Raw genomic sequence first — 21,594 nt, forward strand, 5'->3', positions numbered from 1 at the left:
TCACTGTTACAATGTTCCCCCATGCAGCTAATGGTTAACCCGAGGGTTTACTGCGTTGCGATTCATATTTAATTCAATGAGGTTCAAAACGTATTAGGGCTGATCGTAGGTCGATGTTGTTTTCGCACTGATGCAATGAGGGAGTGAGGAGAGAGAGAGAGAGCCTGAGAAGTGGAGAAAGAGATAGCGGGATAATAAAGAGAGAGAGAGCCAGCGGGATAATAAAGAGAGAGAGAGTAGGAGAATGGAGAGAGAGTGAGAGAGAGAGTGAGGGAGAGAGAGAAAGAGAGAGAGAGAGAGAGAGAGAGAGAGAGAGAGAGAGAGAGAGAGAGAGAGAGAGAGAGAGAGAAAGTGTGAGAATGAAGAGAGTGTGAGAATGGAGAGAGATAGAGAGAGAGGGTGAGAGAGAGAAAGAGAGATAGCAAGAAAAAGGAGAGAGAGAGACAGGGAGAGAGAGAGAGAAAGTGAGCGAGAGAGAGAGAGAGAGAGAGAGAGAGAGAGAGAGAGAGAGAGAGAGAGAGAGAGAGATGAGCGCTCGTAAAGTGTAAATCAGGTGTAGTCGCTGGCTGACTTGGTGAGGCTCAGGCAGCATCCCTTTAATGTGTTCATACTATTCAACATTGTGCTGCTCTAGCCAGCCATAACCCAAGCCTATTTCTCCCAAACAATAGTAGCCTACGCAAGGGTGTTTGTTGGTTGCGTGCGTCGTGCACCCCTACCGGACCGAGGGCAGCTCTGTGTGTATTTTCCAATAATAACAGGCTGTCGCCAGCAGCGCATCCTCACGTCACGGACCGTGCGGACGGACGGAGGGACACCGGAGACTCGGGAGAACAACTCCTCGTTCCTCACGGCGCAGGAGGAGGAGGAGGAGGAGGAGGTGCAAGGCATGCGACGAGAGGGGGAGCGCCTCTCAACTACCGAGCGCTCACTTGTGGATTATAACCGGACCAGTAGTGTTCAGTAGATCAACTAGTCTCCTGTTTTCCTTTATTTTTGTCTGACTCCTGCAGGAGTGTCTGAACCAACATGAACATGTCCCCGCCCGACCGGAGGAAAAACATCCGCGCCTTGGCTCTGGAGATCGGCATCCGCGTTCTTCTTTTCGGAGTTTTTGTGTAAGTAATCTTAAGTGTAGTTTCCCGATGGAGTTCATACTGAACGGTGTTTGGCGGAGGCGCTGCTCCGTTGTGCAGACAGAGATAGTGAGACTTTGAAGGCAGCCGGTGCCTTGTGACCATGGCCAGACGTTGCGGTTTGATGGCAGGTCTGCCTCACGCCCAGCCTGTAATGTGATTACAGCCTACACCTGATGTAAATCTCCATCAGGCACTGCCATTAGATGATAATCAATAGAGGGAAAAAAAATGAAACTATGACTCCACCTAGAGGCCGCCAAACGCATCGTTAATGAGTTGAATTAGCAATCACATGGACAACTTTGATTGTATTCCATTTCGAAGGAGTAATAGTACAACGGTGTTATTCTGTGTGGAAGGACTGCATGTTTAGAACGGCCCATGATGTGTGTGTGTGTGTGTGTGTGTGTGTGTGTGTGTGTGTGTGTGTGTGTGTGTGTGTGTGTGTGTGTGTGTGTGTGTGTGTGTGTGTGTGTGTGTGTGCCTGAGAGAGAGAGAGAGAGAGAGAGAGAGAGAGAGAGAGAGAGAGAGAGAGAGAGAGAGAGAGAGAGAGAGAGAGAGAGAGAGAGAGAGAGAGAGAGAGAGAGAGAGAGAGAGAGAGAGAGAGAGAGAGAGAGAGATCGGTTTATGGACAAAAAATATCGATACCTGACCTGAAAAATATTCAGAAGCTTCTTGAAACTTATATTTCATATTTCTTTCGTGCACACGGTTCTTTATACGCAACCTTAAACCTGTGCTCATCATGTTATGGTGATGAGTGCTCATCACCATAACATGGGAGATGTATCTGACAGCACCGTGATATCAGATGCAGTGTACGCCCTCCCAGCCCTGCTCTCATGGGTCTGATGTCAGGCAGCAGCTCAGTGAGCCTCCAGCTCCCCCCCACCTGCAGAGGGAGGCTTCCTTACCTTGGCTGCACTGTCCTTGGGCTACGCTGCGTGTGTGTTGTCCACTTTAATGGATTACAGCCAGTGTAAGCAGCAGAGCCCACCGATGCACGGTTTATGTGTTTCAGTGTGTAAACCTGGGAGGTTTTACACAATGATTGTGTTTTTTTGTTTATTGCCGTTACTGATCAGTTTGCGATGATTATGAACTGGTGAAAGACATTTTTTATAATCGTAATTGTCTCAAACAATTAGACTGTGAATCAAAATGTGGAATAATTTAGATATAATTTTCCTCCTTATATAATACGTAGGCTAGTGAGCACCAAGGTTTTTATTAAAGAGGAAATGATGCTGCCTTGTATTTTTGTAACGCCAGCAAACGTATCATCCATCAGACGTGAATATGTTGTGTAAAAATGATCCATAATTTTATCAAATGAACAGTCTCTTTTAAAATGGATCGTATCCAAAGGTAACACGTTGTTGTTATTATTTCACCCCGTTAATTCATTGAGTGTACACCTTACTTACTCACACTCTCCAGTATCGTGTACCGGCCAAGCCCGTTGTCAGCTGTGAATGAGAGTGTGTGTGTTTTATGTGTTTGCTTTTGTGCGTGCCTGGGAGGGAGGGGGGGGGGGGGGGGGGGCAGGCAGCGTGCATCAAGACAGCCGACAGCGTCTCATTGCGTGGCGGCTGAGTTCAGCCCTGGCTCTGCAGGTCCTTGATTACCGTAATGAATTGAGTTTCAGCGCTGCGCACTCTTCCGGCGCCGTCTAATAAATACTATTGTAAACGGAAACCCGCCAGGAGCCTCCTCTCGCTCTCTTTCTCTCGCGGCGAGGGGCCCACCCCTGTTCGGAGCGCGTCTCGTTAAATGAATAATGCAGGAATTTCCCCGGGCAACCACCGAATGGAGTGAAGAGCTTGATTACGGTTTGTTGATCGTTACTATGTGATGATCCAATGAGGAGCAAAGAAAAGAAAATACGACTGGCAGAAAGAACACACGCACACACACACACACACACACACACATACACACACACACACACACACACACACACACACACACACACACACACACACACACACACACACACACACACACACACACACACACACACACACAGTAATGCTACTTAATATGGGTTGATATTACACCATTCGAGACCGTACAGATTCTATATCTATATCTACTTTTGGGTCAGCTGAGCTCAGAAGGTAGAGCATGTTGACTTACGATTTCGATCCCCTGCTCCCCCTAGATATAGTGTGGAGGTGTCTCTGAGCAGGGCACCTCACCCTAAAGGCTCCAGACGAACTGGCTGTCGCCTTGCATGGTTGACTCCGCCGACAGTGAGTGAATCTGCGTATGAACCGTTCGCTTTGGATAAAAGCTTCTGCTAAATGCCCTAAATGTAAATGCAAATGTTTTGCGCAAGGCACAAGCGTATGAAGCGTATGAGGTTTAGCCTCGTGACGGCAGTCCGTAAGCTGGGTGAAGATGGGTTTCCTGTAAGCCAGCCGTTAATTGACGCATGGAATGAAACCCTGGCCCCAGTCGTTTGCCAGGGCGCTAGGGGCCCGAGCCGTACACGAGTCCCCACTGACCTGAAAAGCCGGGGCCTGATGCCGACATGATTGGGGTCAAGTGAAGGAATTGAAGTCTATTTGAAGGTTATTGGAAAAGCGCTAGTGATGGAATTGTGTGCTGGAATTCCCAGTGCAATGGCAGACGCAAACCCTTTGTCCTTTTTCTGGTTCACGTGCCAAAGAAAAAGACGGCTGTATTTGTTTTCCAGATGGTTGGTTCGATGTAGTCTGAAGTGCTTTCTTGGTAGAAAGTATGTCATCATGCGAATGGAAAATAGACTGCTGTATTTCTATTTGAGAAAGCTGGATAGAGGAGTGAATGGATGTAGTTTGCGGTCCTTAATTGGTTGTAACGACAATCATAGTGCAAATGGGAAAAGGCTGCTGTATTTTTATAAGATGGATGGATAGATGGTTGCATGGATGTATTTTGTGTTCCTGACTTGGTAGTAATGACAATCATAATTAATGCAAAGGGCAAAATGCTGTATTTGTATTCGAGATGGATGGATAGCGAATGGATGTACTTTGCAGTGCTTTCTTGTTAGAACGGACGTCTTCATACAAATGGTAAAAGCTACTGGATTTGTATTAGTTTTGGAGGGATAGATGAGTAAGAACTCGGTCCTTCGTAGAAAAGACGTCATCTTCCTAATGGCCCAGTGCCTCAAGGCTCTCGCTGTACCTGCTCCATTTGTTCAACTGGCTACCTTTCTCTCCTCGATATTCAATTATACTTAGTGTTGAAAATTAATAACCGGTGCTCTCATTTCATCACGTACCTTCCCTTACACCGTGAATGCATAAAACATGCGGTGTATCAGAGAGGTCAGAGGGAAGTGATTAAAGCTTCCCATGATGCTGTGCTTGTTGTTGCATCCAAGATGTAGTTAATGAGGTATGCTCTCACATTGCAATCTCTTTCTTCTGGTTTCTGCGATCGCATTGTAATTATCCACCTCAAGGCAGTTCTCTCTCTGCATGTTTCAAATGATCCTCGGAGATTGGAAGTATGGATGGAAAGTGGTGATTTCTAACCAGAACCAAATGGTAATCATTCCACACCCGATTTGTATTATCTTTGACATTGAAAGAAAGACGAAAGACAGAGCGAGGCGAAGTTAACCACTGACACAGATCGTAAAATACACATCCGTCTGTATCAAAGATGATAGCATTATGCTCAAATCATATTCAAGATGACAGTCCACTAAGTAGGGATTATCCCCCCCCCAGCTCACTGCCGCTGGTTTAGCAGACTTACAAGTCTGATCCCGTGCTTCGTATTCATATACTGAAGCCGGGCCACGGACTGAGTACAGGAATCAGGTCTGACCGAGCAGCATCATGTCTGTCTGACTGCACCTCACTCCTCTCACAGCCAAGCCAGTGCCCTGGCACTCGCAGGACCTTGGGTGCTCTGGAGGAAAACTAAAGTGCACTCTAAATGGAAATGGCTCGGTGACATTTCCAACCGTCAGAGGCACAAACAGTGAGGAAATTGAAACCCCCCCCGACAACAACGAGTATTAGGGTTGCCATTTAGCTGCTTTGCATACGACAAGAGGATCATCAGCCTGGTATTTCCGTTTGCTCCAGAAAGTCATTACTTCCTCGGCTGTTTTGGGTACGTATGTATCCCCCGTGTCCCCCCTTAAAGTGTAATGCTGGCCTATTTCTGTTTCCTGTTCTCATCCACCATCCCTTATTAAAGACAAAAATACGAGCATGTTTTTCAGCTCCTTCTTAATTATGTGCGGGTAGGAAACTTCAGTGCTGGAGGTATCAAGCATTGGTGGAAAGAGAAAGAGACGGCATGTTGCTTTGGTTATCTGAAAACGTCACCACGATGATTACTTGGTACATTAGGGATTATTTTAATAAAGGTTGTAGTGCATTGAAGTCCACTGCAGTGATTACTAAGAATCTTGCATCATAGTGATGGCTTCCGGATGCACAAGGCTTCGATTGTAGTCCAAATGTACTTTGAACCAAAGCCAGTGGGCAATTTTGTTGCTGTGGTCTGCAGATCCTGGCCTTTTATTACCTTTTGACCATTGTCTGCTTTACCAACCTATGGGTGTTATGGGACTGGGGCAGGATATATTGTGAGCAAAGTAATATGCAGGATTTTCCCTCTTCTGCCTTACAGTGGCTTCACTTGAGGATATTCGGCTTCTTGAAAGCGTAGGATGTACGGTGGGTAAGTTGTAGTACGAAATGTGCTGACTGGGTGACTGTGTGACACACTAAGTGTTTGTATGGTCCCCTATGTGTTGACTTGCAGATAAACAGTGCAGATAAACCGCAAGCTAAAGTCGATTCCTGAGCTGCAGAACGAGCCACTCGCTTCTTTTAATATGACAATGAAATCCAACATTTCACATGATGACTCAGATTGCTACTATGGTAAAACTGACTGAAAAGAGGAATATTGTTATCAGGTCTAGCACTTCATTTCACTAATTATTATAAATTAAATCCATGTAACGCAGAGGAAATCATAGATGCTAAACATGTACTAACATCAACTTAAAAATCATAAGATACCAGTAGAAAACATTTGATGGAAATGTCTTTAGCATAAAGGCATATCCCTGAAGCAGGAAGGGATAGATGTAAAGGACAGAAACCAGTTTAAAACAATAGAAAAAATAAAGACAATTAGACAGCGACGTTGTTAGAGCCAAGCGGTTTCCTATGTGAGGCGTCATTGGTTTTTTATCTATTCTTCACCGTTGTATTGTTAAATTGCTGTACCTTTACAAAGACAAATGGGGCCGTTGTACAAGTGTCTTTATGAATTTCCCCTGGCCGTCCTGACGGAATATAAAGGGGGTGTTTGTAGTAGAGGAGACACTTTGATCGTGGGAGAGATGTCAAAACAAAGGAAAGAACTCGCATGCATACTTGATGCAGGGGAGACAGAGCCCGCAAATCAGGATTCAACACATGTCATTCTTCCCCCTGAACACAAAGAAGATCACCTGGAGAGCTGAGAACTTGGAGCGTGTGTGGAGGATGGCTGGTTAAGTAGCCTCGGCTGGCCTGAGTCAGACTGATTGGACTCTTCTGACATCTGTTGTGCATTATGCAATCAATGTGCACAGGTTAAACCAGCCATTCCCCACACAAGCTCAGGGAGGTCTTGCGCATGGAGACCTGCAAACTTATCTTTTATTTGCTCTGGCATATGGGTCTGGCCCCCCTCCATTCAGACAGGTTCCCAGCAGATCTGCCCGGGTCTGGCCAATCACAACCCTCTATCTATTAAGGGGCGAGTTTGTCATGATGGCTGAACAGAGGAGTGCCCTATGGCAGCGCCTTCAAGTCATTTTCATAGACAACCAGAACAGCTGCTGGCATTTAGCTGACGCTTTTATCCAAAGCACCTTACATCGGTTAATAAACACATTTGCACACCGACGGCAGAGTCAACCATGCAAGGCAACAGCCAGCTCGCCAGGAGCAGTTAGGGTTAAGTGTCTTGCTCAGGGACACATCAACACTCAGCTAGGAGGAGCTGGGGATTGAACTAGCAACCTTTCGGTTACAAGACAACTGCTCTACCTCCTGAGCTCGGGGGTCGGCTCTGATTGGTTGTAGATTTATAAAATGGTGTCCAGAGGCTTTTTGGTTTGTGCATGTGAATAACGCCCCATGGAAATCTAAAATTAATTATGGAAAATTTGTAATTTGCAATGGTCTGGCGATGTTAGGCTAATGACAAACTGTAGACTTGTCACTTATGAGCGAGTTGTTCGGCTCATAAATCTATAAAGGTGTATTTTGGTTCGGGTCTGTCCAAGACTTTCTCTGTCGCAGAAAGTTGTGTGTTTACTGATGAAATTGTGTCATCGTCCATCTCAGGCCATGAATATTAATGAGCAATTCCTTTGGGTGATCCTCCATTTTCTTTTATTTGATAACCTTTCATTCTGCTGTTGACTTGCAGCAAGAAAACAAGGGTTCATTATCAATGTGATCTCTGGGTCAGGTCGGAATAGGCCTACTTGATGTCTTATTAACCATTTGGGGGTTGACCATTTGGTGAGCCACTGGGAGGTCTCAGGGACATGTGTAGGCAGACCTGCTGGAAGTATGGCAGGAGGCAATCCAAGGTAATATTATTGTAGTCATGGACCGAATAATCCCTAATGAAAACAGAGAACCGCACCGCAATGTGTGGGATGGGAAAACAACGCCTGATCTGAATAGACCGTGTCAATTAGTCTTCAATGTGAGTGCGGCTGCGCATCACATTCTCCCTGTCAAAGCATACATGACAGCTCCGTCGAGTGCGTTTAAAGGAACGAGAGACAAGAGGAGGGAGACGTTAGTTGGACGAGATCGTCGCCGTAATTGGACAGCTATTGAAATCTGCGGAGCCCCATTGGTGCACGTTGTAATGGGAGTGGGCCTACTGACGAGCTAGAGGGACTGGACGGACAGACGAGAGGGATGGACGGCACGTTGTAATGGGAGTGGGCCTACTGATGAGCTAGAGGGACGGACGGCGCACGTTTTAATTAGAATGAAAGAGACGGAGGAGGGAGAAGCCAAGCGGGGCGAGGAGAAAATAGAATCACACAATGGGGAGCGGAAAGAGGGGGAGAGGAGGGAGGGGGGTCCATCCTCGGTCCAAGGTTTCTCTGACAATGCTGATCCTTCGGGGAACCAGCAGCCCGCCAGCAGCACTGGCATGGCAATCCCTGGAGGTGTCGCATCAGCAGCACCCTGCTGTCGCACACACACACGCAGGCAGGCACGCACGCACACACACAGGCATGCGCTAGCACACACACACACACACACACACACACACACACGCAGGTACGCACGTACACACGCACGCACACGTGCACAAACACGTGCACATACACATGCATATACACACACACCTACACGCACACCTACACACACTCACACACACACACACACACACACACACACACACATGAACACAGACACACACACATACACATACACACAAAGACGTCCCAGACACACACACACAACAAACCAATTCCCTTATTTCACCATATGTCTCAGATCCCTGGCCTTGCATTGTCCCTAGCCTCCATAGATCTGGTGTTTTTCTGTCTTTCTTGTTCTTCTAATTTATCTGTTGTATCACTGCACGTCGACTTTGTGTTCAAGCCCAAGCTGGCCCCTTTGTTCGAGCTGATTGACTGCGAAAGGGACATCGTGTCCTACGGTTGTCTACTCCTCGACATGAAAGCCCTATTTGTTGAGTGTTTTCCGTGTTTACTCCGTATGTTCATCATGTTGCCCTGAATCGCTTCGTTTCATCTGAAATCAGACGCTCTCTGTACCGATCGAGACTTTCACTTTCAACAGTTTTCCAGTTCCATGATTTCCTTGCCCCGCCTGTACCACTAATATATTGCAATATCATTATTGAAAAAAATATCTATAGAAGTTCCAATTAAAATGTTCCATAATCCAAAAAGGAAGTGGCTGTGAGGAGACAAGCCTGCAGTGTTCAGATAAAGGTCCGGAGCCGAGCAGGCACATTGGAGGGGAGGGAAGCTTGTGTCGGGGGGGCTCACTGCCTGCCTCTGACACAACACCACATCGCCGTTGTCGCAGGGTACGGCTGGAAAGACGATCTGCTGAACACCAGCGTCCCCGCCGCGCCTCGCCTGCCAGTACCCACGTCTATTGTTGGACCACCAGGTCCAGCTCGCTGCCCCACTTTATTTATGTCATTGCTCCCCCCATCGTTCTCCTCCTCCTGCTCCTCCTCCTCCTCGTTCTCATTCTCATTCTCATTTTCTCTGTGATGTTTTATTCATCTGTGTTTATTTAGTGCTTCTCTTATCTTCACCGGGGCAGGTGAGGAGATGCCCAGATGAAAGGCCCATCCCTCATTCTGATGCCGACATTAAAGTGTGCGTGTGTGTCTGTGTCTGTCAGAGAGTGTTTGTGTGTGTGTCGGACCCAGCCTGTGTGCCAGCCTGTTTGTTTTTGTATAATTCAGTGTGTTTGTGTGAGCGTGTGTGTGTGTGCGTGTGCGTGTGTGCGTGTGTGTGAGCGTGGGCGTGCGTGTGTATTGGTCTGGGTGTATGTGCATGAAAGTGTGTGTGTGTGTGTGTGTGTTGGTCTGTGTGTGCATGGGTTTGTGCGAACGTTTGAGCATGTGTTTGTGCGTGTATAAATGCATGCATGTATGTGTGTTTGTGAGACCAAACCCTGATCTTTATTGCTCCTTTTTATGGTCCACTGGTGTAGTTATTGCAGCCAGAACCAGGCTCCTCTTCACCCTCTGCCAACAGCAAAACCCTAGAGAAAACGGGTGAATTGTCTCTGAATTCATGGATAAGTGAACATCCACCACTGTCCGGGCTCAGGGAAATAATCGATACCTCGCCTTCTCCCCCAGATTGAAAATTCTAATCCTCTTCAGTAAAATTCTAATGCATAGCGAAAGAAAAACCTTGTGACCAAGATAGGGTTATTTTTATACAGAAAAGTTGAAATCGGTAACAAAAATATATTTATTTCGCACTTGTGGCTTTGGCAAAACTAGATGATCCGTGTGGTGGTAGGAAACATGGCACCGCTGAAGACAAACAGCCAAACAGACAGCGGCCAAATTCAACTCTTTCTACAGTAGATTCTACAGTTGTGCCAAGAAATATAATCGACCTCAAAATGACCCTCAATAAAGTGGAGAATGGTTCTACGGAGACAACATCCACATCCATATTTATGATGGATTCAATATTATAGAGTCAAAAGGTTTTTGTCCATGCATGTCCGTAAGCATGGATCTGTTTATGCCGGTGAGACTTGTCAGTTTGTATCTTGTGCATAGTACCTATGAAAGTGCCTTGGGCTATCAACTTGGATCAATCATAAAAATAAGTGTGTGTGTGTGTGTGTGTGTGTGTGTGTGTGTGTGTGTGTGTGTGTGTGTGTGTGTGTGTGTGTGTGTGTGTGTGTGTGTGTGTGTGTGTGTGTGTGTGTGTGTAGGTTTGTGTTTAGGTGTGGGTGTGTGTAGGTTTGTGTGTGTGTGTGTGTGTGTGTGTGTGTGTGTGGTTCATATGCATCTTGTGCTGCAAGCAACGGTGTGCAGATCAAAATGTCTGTGCTGATGCTGTCATCTTTGACATTTGCCAGGATGAATATTAGCCATGCCCACAAGGATAAATGTCATTTTAGTGGCAGACTCCCATGGCCGTGCAGAGAACTGATTTGAGTTTTGAACGATTCCGACTGCAGCCCAGCCCACCGACCCAACCACACACACACACACCCTCTCTCTCTCTCTCTCTCTCTCTCTCTCTCTCTCTCTCTCTCTCTCTCTCTCTCTCTCTCTCTCTCTCTCTCCCTCCCTCCCTCCCTCCCTCCCTCCCTCCCTCTCATCCTCCCCTGCACTCCCATCCCTACACAACTAAACTTAGCATCATCCGTCTTCCAGAATACACCAGGGCTGCCGCGGTGATGGGCCTGTGTCCCAGTCCTTCATCACCTGGGATCAATGTCTATCCGTAGTACAGCTTGTGTACCTCGTCGTAACCCAAAGGAATTCTCTGTGTCGAAGCCGGTGAATTCTCTTTATTAACTGTCGGTCCATAAAGGTGTGGGATCAGGGGAGGTTGAGCGGCTGACCCGAAGGTAACCTCCTTTCACTCAGGGGGATTGTAAGGAGAGGAAATCGCTGACTCCGAGTGTATGCTTTGGGTTTGAGAATTGCAGTTAATTTATCCTTCTTGAGGCTGTTCGCCACCTAACCTTATAGCCATTTCTTAAATGTCAAAGGGTTTATGAAAGGTGAAAATTTGAAACGCTGAAGTGAAAGGGATGGGGGCAGCATCTAAGGTAAAAAAGAAGTGAAGAAGGCAATCCATTTTCACGGCAATCCCAGTAAGCGACTGGGACCTATTGAGCAGTTGCAGTGCCTTCTGGGAAATCATGGAGTTCGAAAAAAGGTATTTTGTTGGGCCGTTATATGCTCCTGCGAATCCCTTATCCCTTTTGCGGTATCGGTAGCGATACCTCGTCTCCTCCGGCTGATTGCGCAGATCGGCCCCTGCCCCTTAGATATCATCTTTCTTTAAAGAGGCGCTCAGGGCAATCCTGTTAACAAGACAGTGTCTACCTGTGGCCCGGGCAGAGGGCCTCAGCTCTCATTTCTCCCATTATTATGTCTTTAGTTCGGTGTCCTTCTCTCCGACGATGTGAAAGGGTAATTACACAACGTGATAGATATCGATCCTGTGTATCACCCTCAGCACCTTGTCTTTTCTATTTTCTTTTCTTTATTCTTCACCGTCTCTGCTAACTAAGTGGGAGGCAGCCTTTAAAACCTCGCTGTAATTGTCACTTTAAGTCTCCCTTCCCTCCTTCCACCATACCTACCTAGGTCCCTTCCTTTGCTCTCTGTGTCCTTTCTCGTTCTCTCTCTGCTGCTCGTGACGGGGCTGAGAATTCTTGACACGGTTGCGTCCCCTTGAGACTCTAACTGTAATGTCATTCTGCCCGCCTCTCTCTCCGTCCGTATCCAACTCTCTACCCATCCGTCTTGTAATGTAACGATGTGTTGTGGGCAGTGGTGGTTAAAAGAGGAAGAAACCGCTGCATTCATGAATAATGCAGAGCACAATGTTTTCATTTCCAGGACATTAAAGACAACGGGTACCATAACAACTGTTTACATAAAGGGCTTAAAGGATATTGCAAACCTCTGCATGTTGAAAGCAATGCTTTTTCTTATTTTTCCTTCTTTGTACACTATCCGGCGATGTTCAGAGGCGTCCGCCATTTGCTTTTGCTGCCGTGTTCCGAGTTCAGTTCGAAGGTTTCAGACTAATCCTTAGCATTCTTAGCAGGTCACCTACCCAGCCATTACAATACAATGTGTGTCTAAAACCTATATACCCAAACTCTGGACGGCCCGAAAGCAAACTCTTGACAGCTTAACTGCTTTCATGCCCACCAGAACTCCAGACCATCCTGGTGAACATCAAAGCCGTGTTTAATTTATTGTCTTCATCTCAGACCCGTGTGTGTCTCTAGTATAGAACATATACTCCAAGGAATGGAGAGACAGTGGGGACAGCGAGAGAGAGACACCCTCCGGGCCTCAGGTTAGGTAGTGAAAGAAATAAAAGAGGGTAATTAACTGAAAGCAATATCCCCGGTCACGCAGCTTATACCTTCCACCACCAGGACCAATGGCCTTAATCTAATTAGTGCAGCTTGCGGCCAAGGGCTTTCGACTGTTCAGACGTATTCCACAACCAGGGAAGAGCACAGAAAGACAGTCCTTATTGTGTGTGGACAGTTATTGATGTGGTGTGTTTCATGACAGGGTCCTCATTCAGATGCTAAGTAGGCCTGCACCTGCTGTGAGAGACATCCATCATTCACAGCAGACTATTTCTGTCCTGCTTTTGCAACTTTCTTGGTGTTTTCTCGTACTATCACGTACGCGGTTGTTGTGATATCCGGCAGGCTCGCGAGCGCCAGGTGTTGATCAGCACTTTAACGGGCTTATCGAGACGTGAAATCACTCTTCCCCACTGGTTTTTCCACGCCAACACAGGATTTTAATTAGTGATGCAGGTTTCCATGATGTTAAATTGTCATGTTTCCACTAATCTCATTCCAGGCCGTCCTCATCTAACCATGGAATGACCTGGATAGAGACTTTCCAGACAGGGAAAACAAGTGTAGCTCGTCACTTTAATTATGGAATGTTAGATTGAGGTATCGCAGTGCACCAGGACAGACACAACAAGTCACGTAAAAGTACATTGAACTGCCACAGACATAATGTTTAACTGACAGGAAAAGGGAGGTTACTTTACCTGACTATGGGGTGCTCCAAATGTTTGGCAAGAGAAAGAAGGCGGGACTTTCAGATAACTGGTTGTAGTGCCGAGAGAGGGAGGGCGGGACTTCTGGTTAAGTGGGTGTAGTGGCGAAGGGCGGGACTTACAGTTACATGGGTGTTACACACCAGTGACACAGGTTCAGTGTGCGAGGGGGCGGGACTTCTGGTAGACAGATATATGTGACTGTGAAATATTGCGTATATTGTTTTGTAATAAAAATGTCTGGAATTGTCTTCTTGTCTTGTTTGTGTTGCCCCCGCTCCGGGGACTGCTCACTAACGTATACCGCGCTGACAGGAAGTAGCAGAATGAAAATTGCGTTTCAGTTGACCGGATACAGGACCAGAGAACCATGACCTTCTCTCAGCTTTACCCTCCCCCCACAGGTGGGCAATCATGGGTGTGTATTGGATTTGGCCACAGGTGGAGATTATACAGTGACATTACCGATCTCTACCATAAAACGGGCCCAGGATTAGCGTGATGTCAGCTCTGAGGCTGAGACGGGGAGGCACAGCGACCAAACAAAGCTGTGGTGGAGAGGAGAGATGATGGTGATAGGAAGGAGCTCACCCCATCACTCAACACAGCAGCTCGCTGTCTCTGGCTGCAGCCAAACTCATACATCAACACTCGAGCTGGTTTCCTCCCGTCTGACTGATCACCTGTCGCCTCACATTGACTTTGGGCTCATTTCCTGCAGCAGGAGCTATGGCTTGGCGAGGCAACCCGAGTGTGGTGGAAGTAAAGAGTGGGATAGTGGAGGAGGAAGGAACAGAGACACGATTTAAACGTGCGGAATGAGTGTTGATTGGTTGTTGTTCATTTGAGGTCTGGACCTCGGTCATATTTGTTGAGTATAAAAATAAGATTTGATCTGAAATACAACTGTATACAAAATCAGCGGTTGAGAACTCCTCCGAGATGAGTAAAGGCTTGATTCAGTTGAGACTTGTTACTTTGTGTCTGCCATGTGTGACATCTGTTGGTGCGTGAGCAAGCACAGCACAATCCCCCCCCCCCCCCCTCGCCACAACCAATTCAAACCCTGGCAACGACCCTGCCTTTCGGGTCAGGGTCTTTGTCTTTGAAGGGTAGAGTAGCGCCTTGAAAGGAAGATTTTGACTCATCGTGCTTCCCCGGTTTGTTCTCTTTAATTATGATGAGAATATTAGAAGCGCTTAAAAGTATCAAAATATGAGGCTCCTTGAAACTTCAGAGAGAATTGGAAACTAGTATTCGGCTGAAACCACACTTATAATGTAATGTCAAGAGACTCAGTTAGACCGATATTTAAGAATGGTATTATGAATTTTAAAGGACCTTTTTGGAACCCTGAGTATCTCAAAGTGTATCGTTGGTACATATATTGAAGTGCTTTACAGACAGGACATGGTAGAGAGACAGGGATGTGGGATGAAAGAAGATAGAGAATGACACAGCCAAACAGAGCTTAACAAAGTCCTAGATGGTAATCCGTTAACAGAATCCCAAAGGGCTCTCCGTTGGGCCGGTTAGGTAGAACAAAGTTAGTATGAACATTTCCCCCTGAGAGTACGATGGGAAGGAGAAGACGCACTAACCTCTGCAATATTATCTACAGATGGAGTGGTTTGTTAGCTCTGGTTATGCTCCACTTTTCCACTTAAGTTTCTTGATTTAATAAAAGATGCAGCTCAGAAAGCAAACAATATCAAGAAGACATGACCTCTGAGTTCCACTGGGATAGCTACACGCTCCAAGGTCCATGTCACTGCCTGGACATTGAGAGCCTTCTGGTACATCCACCAGTTTTATGGACCTACCTTTGCTTGACCCAGACAAGCAAAGTTTTTATAGTACCCAGGTGGGGTTCATGAGATCGCGGCAGGCTGGTGATTGGGCTGAGGTCAGAGGGTGAATCAAGAAGGAAGCTTGGCAGACCAGATCCCCATTGAGAGGGCTGGCTGAGAGTGTTCAGCTTAGCTCAGGAGGTAGAGCGGGTTGACTTGTAACCGGAAGGTTTCTAGTTCAATCCACGTGTGTCGAGCAAGACACCTCACCCTTACTGCTCCTGACGAGCTGGCTGGCGCCTTGCATGACTGACTCCACCGTCGGTGTGTGAATGAGTGTATGAACATCTATGAACGTTGTAAGTCGCTTTGGATAAAATAATCCGATAATTTCCCTAAATGTGATTGCTGGCTTGGTGGACTGGGGATCCAGGTACTGGTTATCCTGAAGACAGGTAAGACAGGTATTGGTTCTCGTTGATCTGTGGAGTTGACGCGGTGATGGACAGGTGTGGTGATGGACAGGTGTGCTGAATGATGAGCAGGTGGGCTGGGGTGCAGAGAGAGATACGGAGGGGGCAGGGGGGGGAGAGAGCAAAACAAATAGAGAGGTGGGCCCAGAGCAGGCCAACTATCAATTATACCAACACCCATACTGAATCGACTGTAAAAGAACAAAACACCTTCACAACGGACAGACCGCTGTCACAGCAGGGAGCTGTGACAGCTGACACCCAGGAGACACCCAGGAGATGAGACGTCCTAGGCCTGACCGCTAAGTGGACAGTGACCTGCAGGGAGCTAATCATCACCCCCCCGCGCGCGGCTCAGAGATAGATGTTGGATGGTGTGGTGGTTTAATAAGAGGCGCTTTGTTTCCTCTGGCAGCTCTTCTCCCCCTGAAAATAATCGATATTGGCGAAATTGCTCTGTTGTATGGGGAAGGCACGGTCCGGCCAACTTTCCAAAAGACGGGCTCTTGCGCAAACACATGCACAAACATGCACGCCTGCACACACACACACACGCACACACACACACACACACACACACACACACACACACACACACACACACACACACACACACACACACACACACACACACACGTAGACCCATATACACATAAACAAACACACACACACACACACACACACTTAGACACATGTGCACATGCATAGACACACACACGTAGATGTATGTACGCATAAACAAACACACATAGACACACACACATACGCACACACACGCCAACACACTCGCTCAGGGGATAGAGCCGAAAGATAAATTCCAGACCTTTTGAATGAAGGCTTTCTAAAATTGGGGGCTTGCCTTGGCGTAAGAGTTTAAACCGGTGAGGCTGTTCCAAAGTACCATCTGCCTGATGGCTGGGCTGCATATCTAATTCATCACCAGGGAATTTCTCGACTGCTTGTCAATATGTCATCCCAACACAGCTTATAACTGGGACAGCGAATGGCGGCGTAATCCATATTCCATGCATTTGCGATGGCCTTTCTGTATGATGAATCGCTTGGCTGGGACCTTGGTGTGTCTTCCTCTTTCTTTTGTGAGCTCCCCCGGGCTCCACTCCCCTGGGGTTGGGCTGTCTGACCTGATGGCTGGAGAACATATGTCTGACACCGACACCTGGGGATTACTGCTGATGAATCAGTCCACTGTCAGAGATTGAGCACGTAGAGATCATCTGTCATCTTTCGTGACAGAACTACTTTGCCGCTTTCGTAACGGCTCTGTACCGTCACAACGTGTGCGGCGTCGCTAAAGCCGACCGGATGATGTGAAACGTGCGGGCGACATGGAGGAGAGTTAATTTAATTCAATTCAATTCAATCTCAATTGTATAGCACTTAATCACAGGAACAGTCTCAAAGGGCTGAAAAGGACATTTTATTAGGCAAATTAGGGCAAGAATTAACTTACTTAACCAGTAAGGAGTGAACCATCGTTCATTTACATATACGACCACATTGTAACGAGACAAAGCCAGTTGATAAAGGTCCGGTATAGCAGCCACAAGAAGACGATGAACACAACCGCACCGCTCTACTTAAGCAAACCTCTCCTGCTTGTGAACCCGCTATCCCCTCTTAGCACCTCAGTATCAACTATCTCCACTGAGCACCTCAGTATCCACTATCTCCACTGAGCACCTCAGCAGACTGCATCCGCGAGGGAACACTACTGGTTGTGAGTGGCACTTCAATAGGGCCACAACCCCGGCAGAGCGCTTCAGCTCTGAACCCGAGGACTGGCACGCAACACAGTCAGTGATGAGGCATCAAATAGATGGAGGTGCCATGCCGAGGCGAGACGGCCTTTGTCTGTTTAGTATTGAGAGGCTGTGTGGGGTTCACTGCCACTGATTCACTTTTAATGGGTTGCTTTCTCCTTTTCCCTTGCTGCTCTCTCTCTCTCTCTCTCTCTCTCTCTCTCTCTCTCTCTCTCTCTCTCTCTCTCTCTCTCTCTCTCTCTCTCTCTCTCTCTCTCTCTCTCTCTCTCCCTTTGTGTCACTCATATGAACATACACACAAACATAAAACCTATACAAATACACCCATACAAACAGACACACACACACACACACACACACACACACACACACACACACACACACACACACACACACACACACACACACACACACACACACACACACACACACACACACACACACACACACACATACACCCCCTCTCTCTCTCTCTCTGACTCTGATTCTGACCCATTCACATAAACATACACACAAACACGAAGCCTATGCAAATACACCAATACAAACACTCTCTCGCTTACTCACCCACTAACACACTCACTCACTAACAAACTCACTCACTCAGACACTCACTCACCCACATACAAATACTCATTCTCAAACTAGAATGTAAACCTAAAGCAATTAGTGTACAGTTCTGCCATCATAAATTGGTTTGCATGCTGCGTGGGCTGTTTGTGATACTAAAAGTTACCCTGGCTGTATGAATATATAACCAATAATGTTGCAGATACTCAAATAAATTCAGGAACCTGTCAACCCATGTGTTCATTTTGAATGGCTATATCTTGACTTCTACATTATAACAGGGGAAAATGCTTCATCAATTTGACAGCCTTATGCTCCTATATGAGATAAACATTCTAGCAATCCCCTCCGAGCATTGGAGGCCTGGAGCTTATTAAACATTTATTATCTATCTGAAACGCTGGGTTTTACATGATTTAGGGATATTGGTTGTTTGTTTTACAATTTATGTTGTTTGAAGGCAACCCATACTTCTGCCAGTTTAAGTTCATATTTGTGCAAACCACGTATCAGTGTCTTGAATCGTATAGTTCTGTATTTGTAAATTGACAAATCTTGTTTATGGCTGGAGTTTGTTGTGGGAGTCAATGAGGTTTTATGGAAGGGGTCTTGAGTGTACCGCTCATGTACTTTCAGGATTTTTTTATTGTTGGAATGAGGTTGACCGAATGAAGAAACAGTAAAATTAGGGTGAAAGAGGCAAAATAACAACACTGCCTACCACCACACACCCACATACACACAGTTATCCTTCTGTTTTACCTCACATCCTGTGGGTGCGTGTACCTCTTGTGTCTACAGCAGGTGTGTGTCCTGCATAGCAAATATACAATGCCGTGAAATGTCTGGTTGCTGTTGCAAACTTGGACAAACAAACTCCCCAAAGACATTCCCAGAAGGCTCAGTTCGGCTTATGGAGACAGACAGGCTTCAGTTTGTCTAGAAATGCCAGCATTGTGCTAGCATTGTGCTGGCATTGTGCCATTGAGGGCTGTGTTCAAAATGTACAATTTGTTTCTAATGTGACACCACTAAGGTGATTGATTGAGATGGATTGCCATGAAAATGAATTCACAGGTTTCCTGGGCGCGGCGAGGGAGAGAAAGTACTGGACACATTACTACTGGGACAGGGCAGGACAGGGGAGGGTGTGGTGTGTTGTCACCACCATTTTGTTTGTTTCATCGTTACATTTTTGGGTTTGGGGTCTTGCTGCATTCTCACTGAGTAACCGAACTCCCACCTGCTCTGTAATTAATGTGCCGTTTAACATCACTTTGGATACAAATATCTGCTTTTTTACTCGATGTAGATTTTTTAATGTACAAAGATTGAACAACAGAGAAAACATTTGTAGGTGTTGCTGCAGAGTTAGCTTATTTAGGTTTTGGCTAGGTCTTTGGTCTTTGCATATTTTCCAGACCGCACCTTTTCTACCTTTTCTATTTGAAACATCTGTCAGAGTTAAATGTCATAAAAGTACAGTAAACATAGTAACTCTGAGTATTCAATAATAGAGTTATTGGAAGGTTGCAATTCACGGTTCACCTGAAGCGAGCTGAGAACACGGTACAATGGGTGCCTGTTTGAACAAAGCCTATTCATAAGGTCAAGGGAGGAGAAGCTACAACGACACATAACTCTCCGGAGGCAGAACCAAAGGTCTCGCTTCAGACCCTCCTGGGGTCTTACCTGCCTGCCTCGTCTTACCCACATGTTACGCCATTTTCTCGTTGGCTTGTTGGCGTGTTGTGTTTCAAAAATAAGACCAGCCATTATCCCAAAACAATTTTGAATCATTAAATCAATTTGCCTCATACTTTCCCCATTAATTAGCCTGAGAAAGGCGGTGTGTAAGTTGCAAGGTACCATCTTTATCCATTATCCATAATATTAATATTATTATACATAATATAAAATAAGAAAGCCCGTCTCAGCTTCAGTCCCAGTCCTAACTGTAAAGTACGAAAGAGAAGAAGACAATTAAAAGGCAACCTGCTGGCGATGCTTTATAAAGCGTACATAATTCAGCTCCTCTCATTAAGGGTTACCTGATATTTGACAAGTAGCGTCTTTGGTTCCAGAGACCTTGAGGCTCAAGAACATACTGAGTAGGCGAGTCTGTTTGTGTGTATGCGTGTGTTTGTGTGTGTGTGTGTGCGCGTGTTGGTGTGGGTGTGTGAGGTGCTTGCAAAAAAGTGTGTGTCCGTGCGTGTGGATTGGTTTGTGCTTACAGTTGAGCGTGTGTCTGTACACACGCACACTTTCACGACCCACACACGACCCACAAACACACGCCTTCACCCCCTCCAAAATCCCGCAAAGCGTCGAGCCCACCACAGCAGGTCTGGTGCTCTGCTTTTTGCTTGAGGTGAGTATCGACGTGGAGGAGTCAGTGCTGAAACTCATTACTCACACACCGGGCCCCTGGCCCAACGCCACGGTCCTCCACACCTCGACGGAGACAGCGCTGGATGACCAAACAGATACCATTCAAATTAAATCCCACTTAAAAGATAACGTTTATTTCCCCCTCCATCCTCCGCTGCATCACACGTTGTATGTGACACATTGTATGTGGCTCAGGAGCAAGAGCGGGTCGGCTGCTAACGGTAAGGTTGCTAATTCGATCCCCCGGAGTGTCGAGGTGTCCCTGAGCAAGACGCCTCACCCTCACTGCTCCTGACGAGCTGGCTGTGGCCCTGCATGGTTGACTCCGCCGTCGGTGTGTGAATGAATGGGTGACTGTCGGGCAATATTGTAAGCACTTTGATTGACCGCTGGCACTGTAAGCACTATATAAATGCAGTACAATGCACTTGCCATTTCGACGACAGCGTTTTACCCTTGCTAGTAATCTGTGTGTGTGTGTAATGACTCCATACCTCCATGTAAACCTGCTGTTGGCTGGCAAACATCTTCTCTGTAAGCGGCCTTTGGTCCTGAGGTTAAGTGGAACAAAGGCTCAGAGCCGTGGGGCGGTCAGGGTCTGGGTTTCAGCCCCGGGCGCTCTCCCGCGTACCTCTGTCGAAACTCATTAATGAGACACTAGGGTCCTGACCGTAGCTGACGGCAGCCAGGATGACAGCCACACATACATCGTGGTTAATGACCTGCAAACCAGGAGGGGCCGACCATGCTGTGTGTGTGTGTGTGTGTGTGTGTGTGTGTGTGTGTGTGTGTGTGTGTGTGTGTGTGTGTGTGTGTGTGTGTGTGTGTGTGTGTGTGTGTGTGTGTGTGTGTGTGTGTGTGTGTCAGGAATCAGGAATGATGTTTCAGCATCTGTTCGAGTGTACGTGTGTGTGTGTGGGTTACATCTTTGCGCCTCCTTCACTGAGCACAGTCTGTAATCACCCAGGGCATTTTCATTAAGTGGAAGTTTGATCAGGGAGGCTGGGATCCAAGCTGGAGACGGGGAAGAACGACACAGCATTTTGGATGTCGTTAGCGTAGCGTAGCTCGTGGCGGGGTTGTTAAAAGCTAACGTAGTGCGGCTCAAAT

General features: G+C 46.8%; 1 protein-coding gene across 1 annotated transcript in view; it reads left to right on the plus strand.

Moving 5' to 3' along the window:
• The first annotated feature begins 548 nt into the window (after nt 1–548).
• Nucleotides 549–21,594, plus strand: part of plpp4 (phospholipid phosphatase 4) — a 40,271-nt gene continuing 19,225 nt past the window's right edge. The window contains exon 1 of the mRNA XM_030378229.1: nt 549–1,118. Coding sequence (XP_030234089.1) covers nt 1,030–1,118 — 89 coding nt within the window. The 5' untranslated portion in view covers nt 549–1,029. The remainder of the gene's footprint in view (nt 1,119–21,594) is intronic.

Source organism: Gadus morhua, chromosome 15 (genome assembly GCF_902167405.1).
Source record: "Gadus morhua chromosome 15, gadMor3.0, whole genome shotgun sequence".
In the NCBI taxonomy this organism is placed as follows: domain Eukaryota; kingdom Metazoa; phylum Chordata; class Actinopteri; order Gadiformes; family Gadidae; genus Gadus; species Gadus morhua.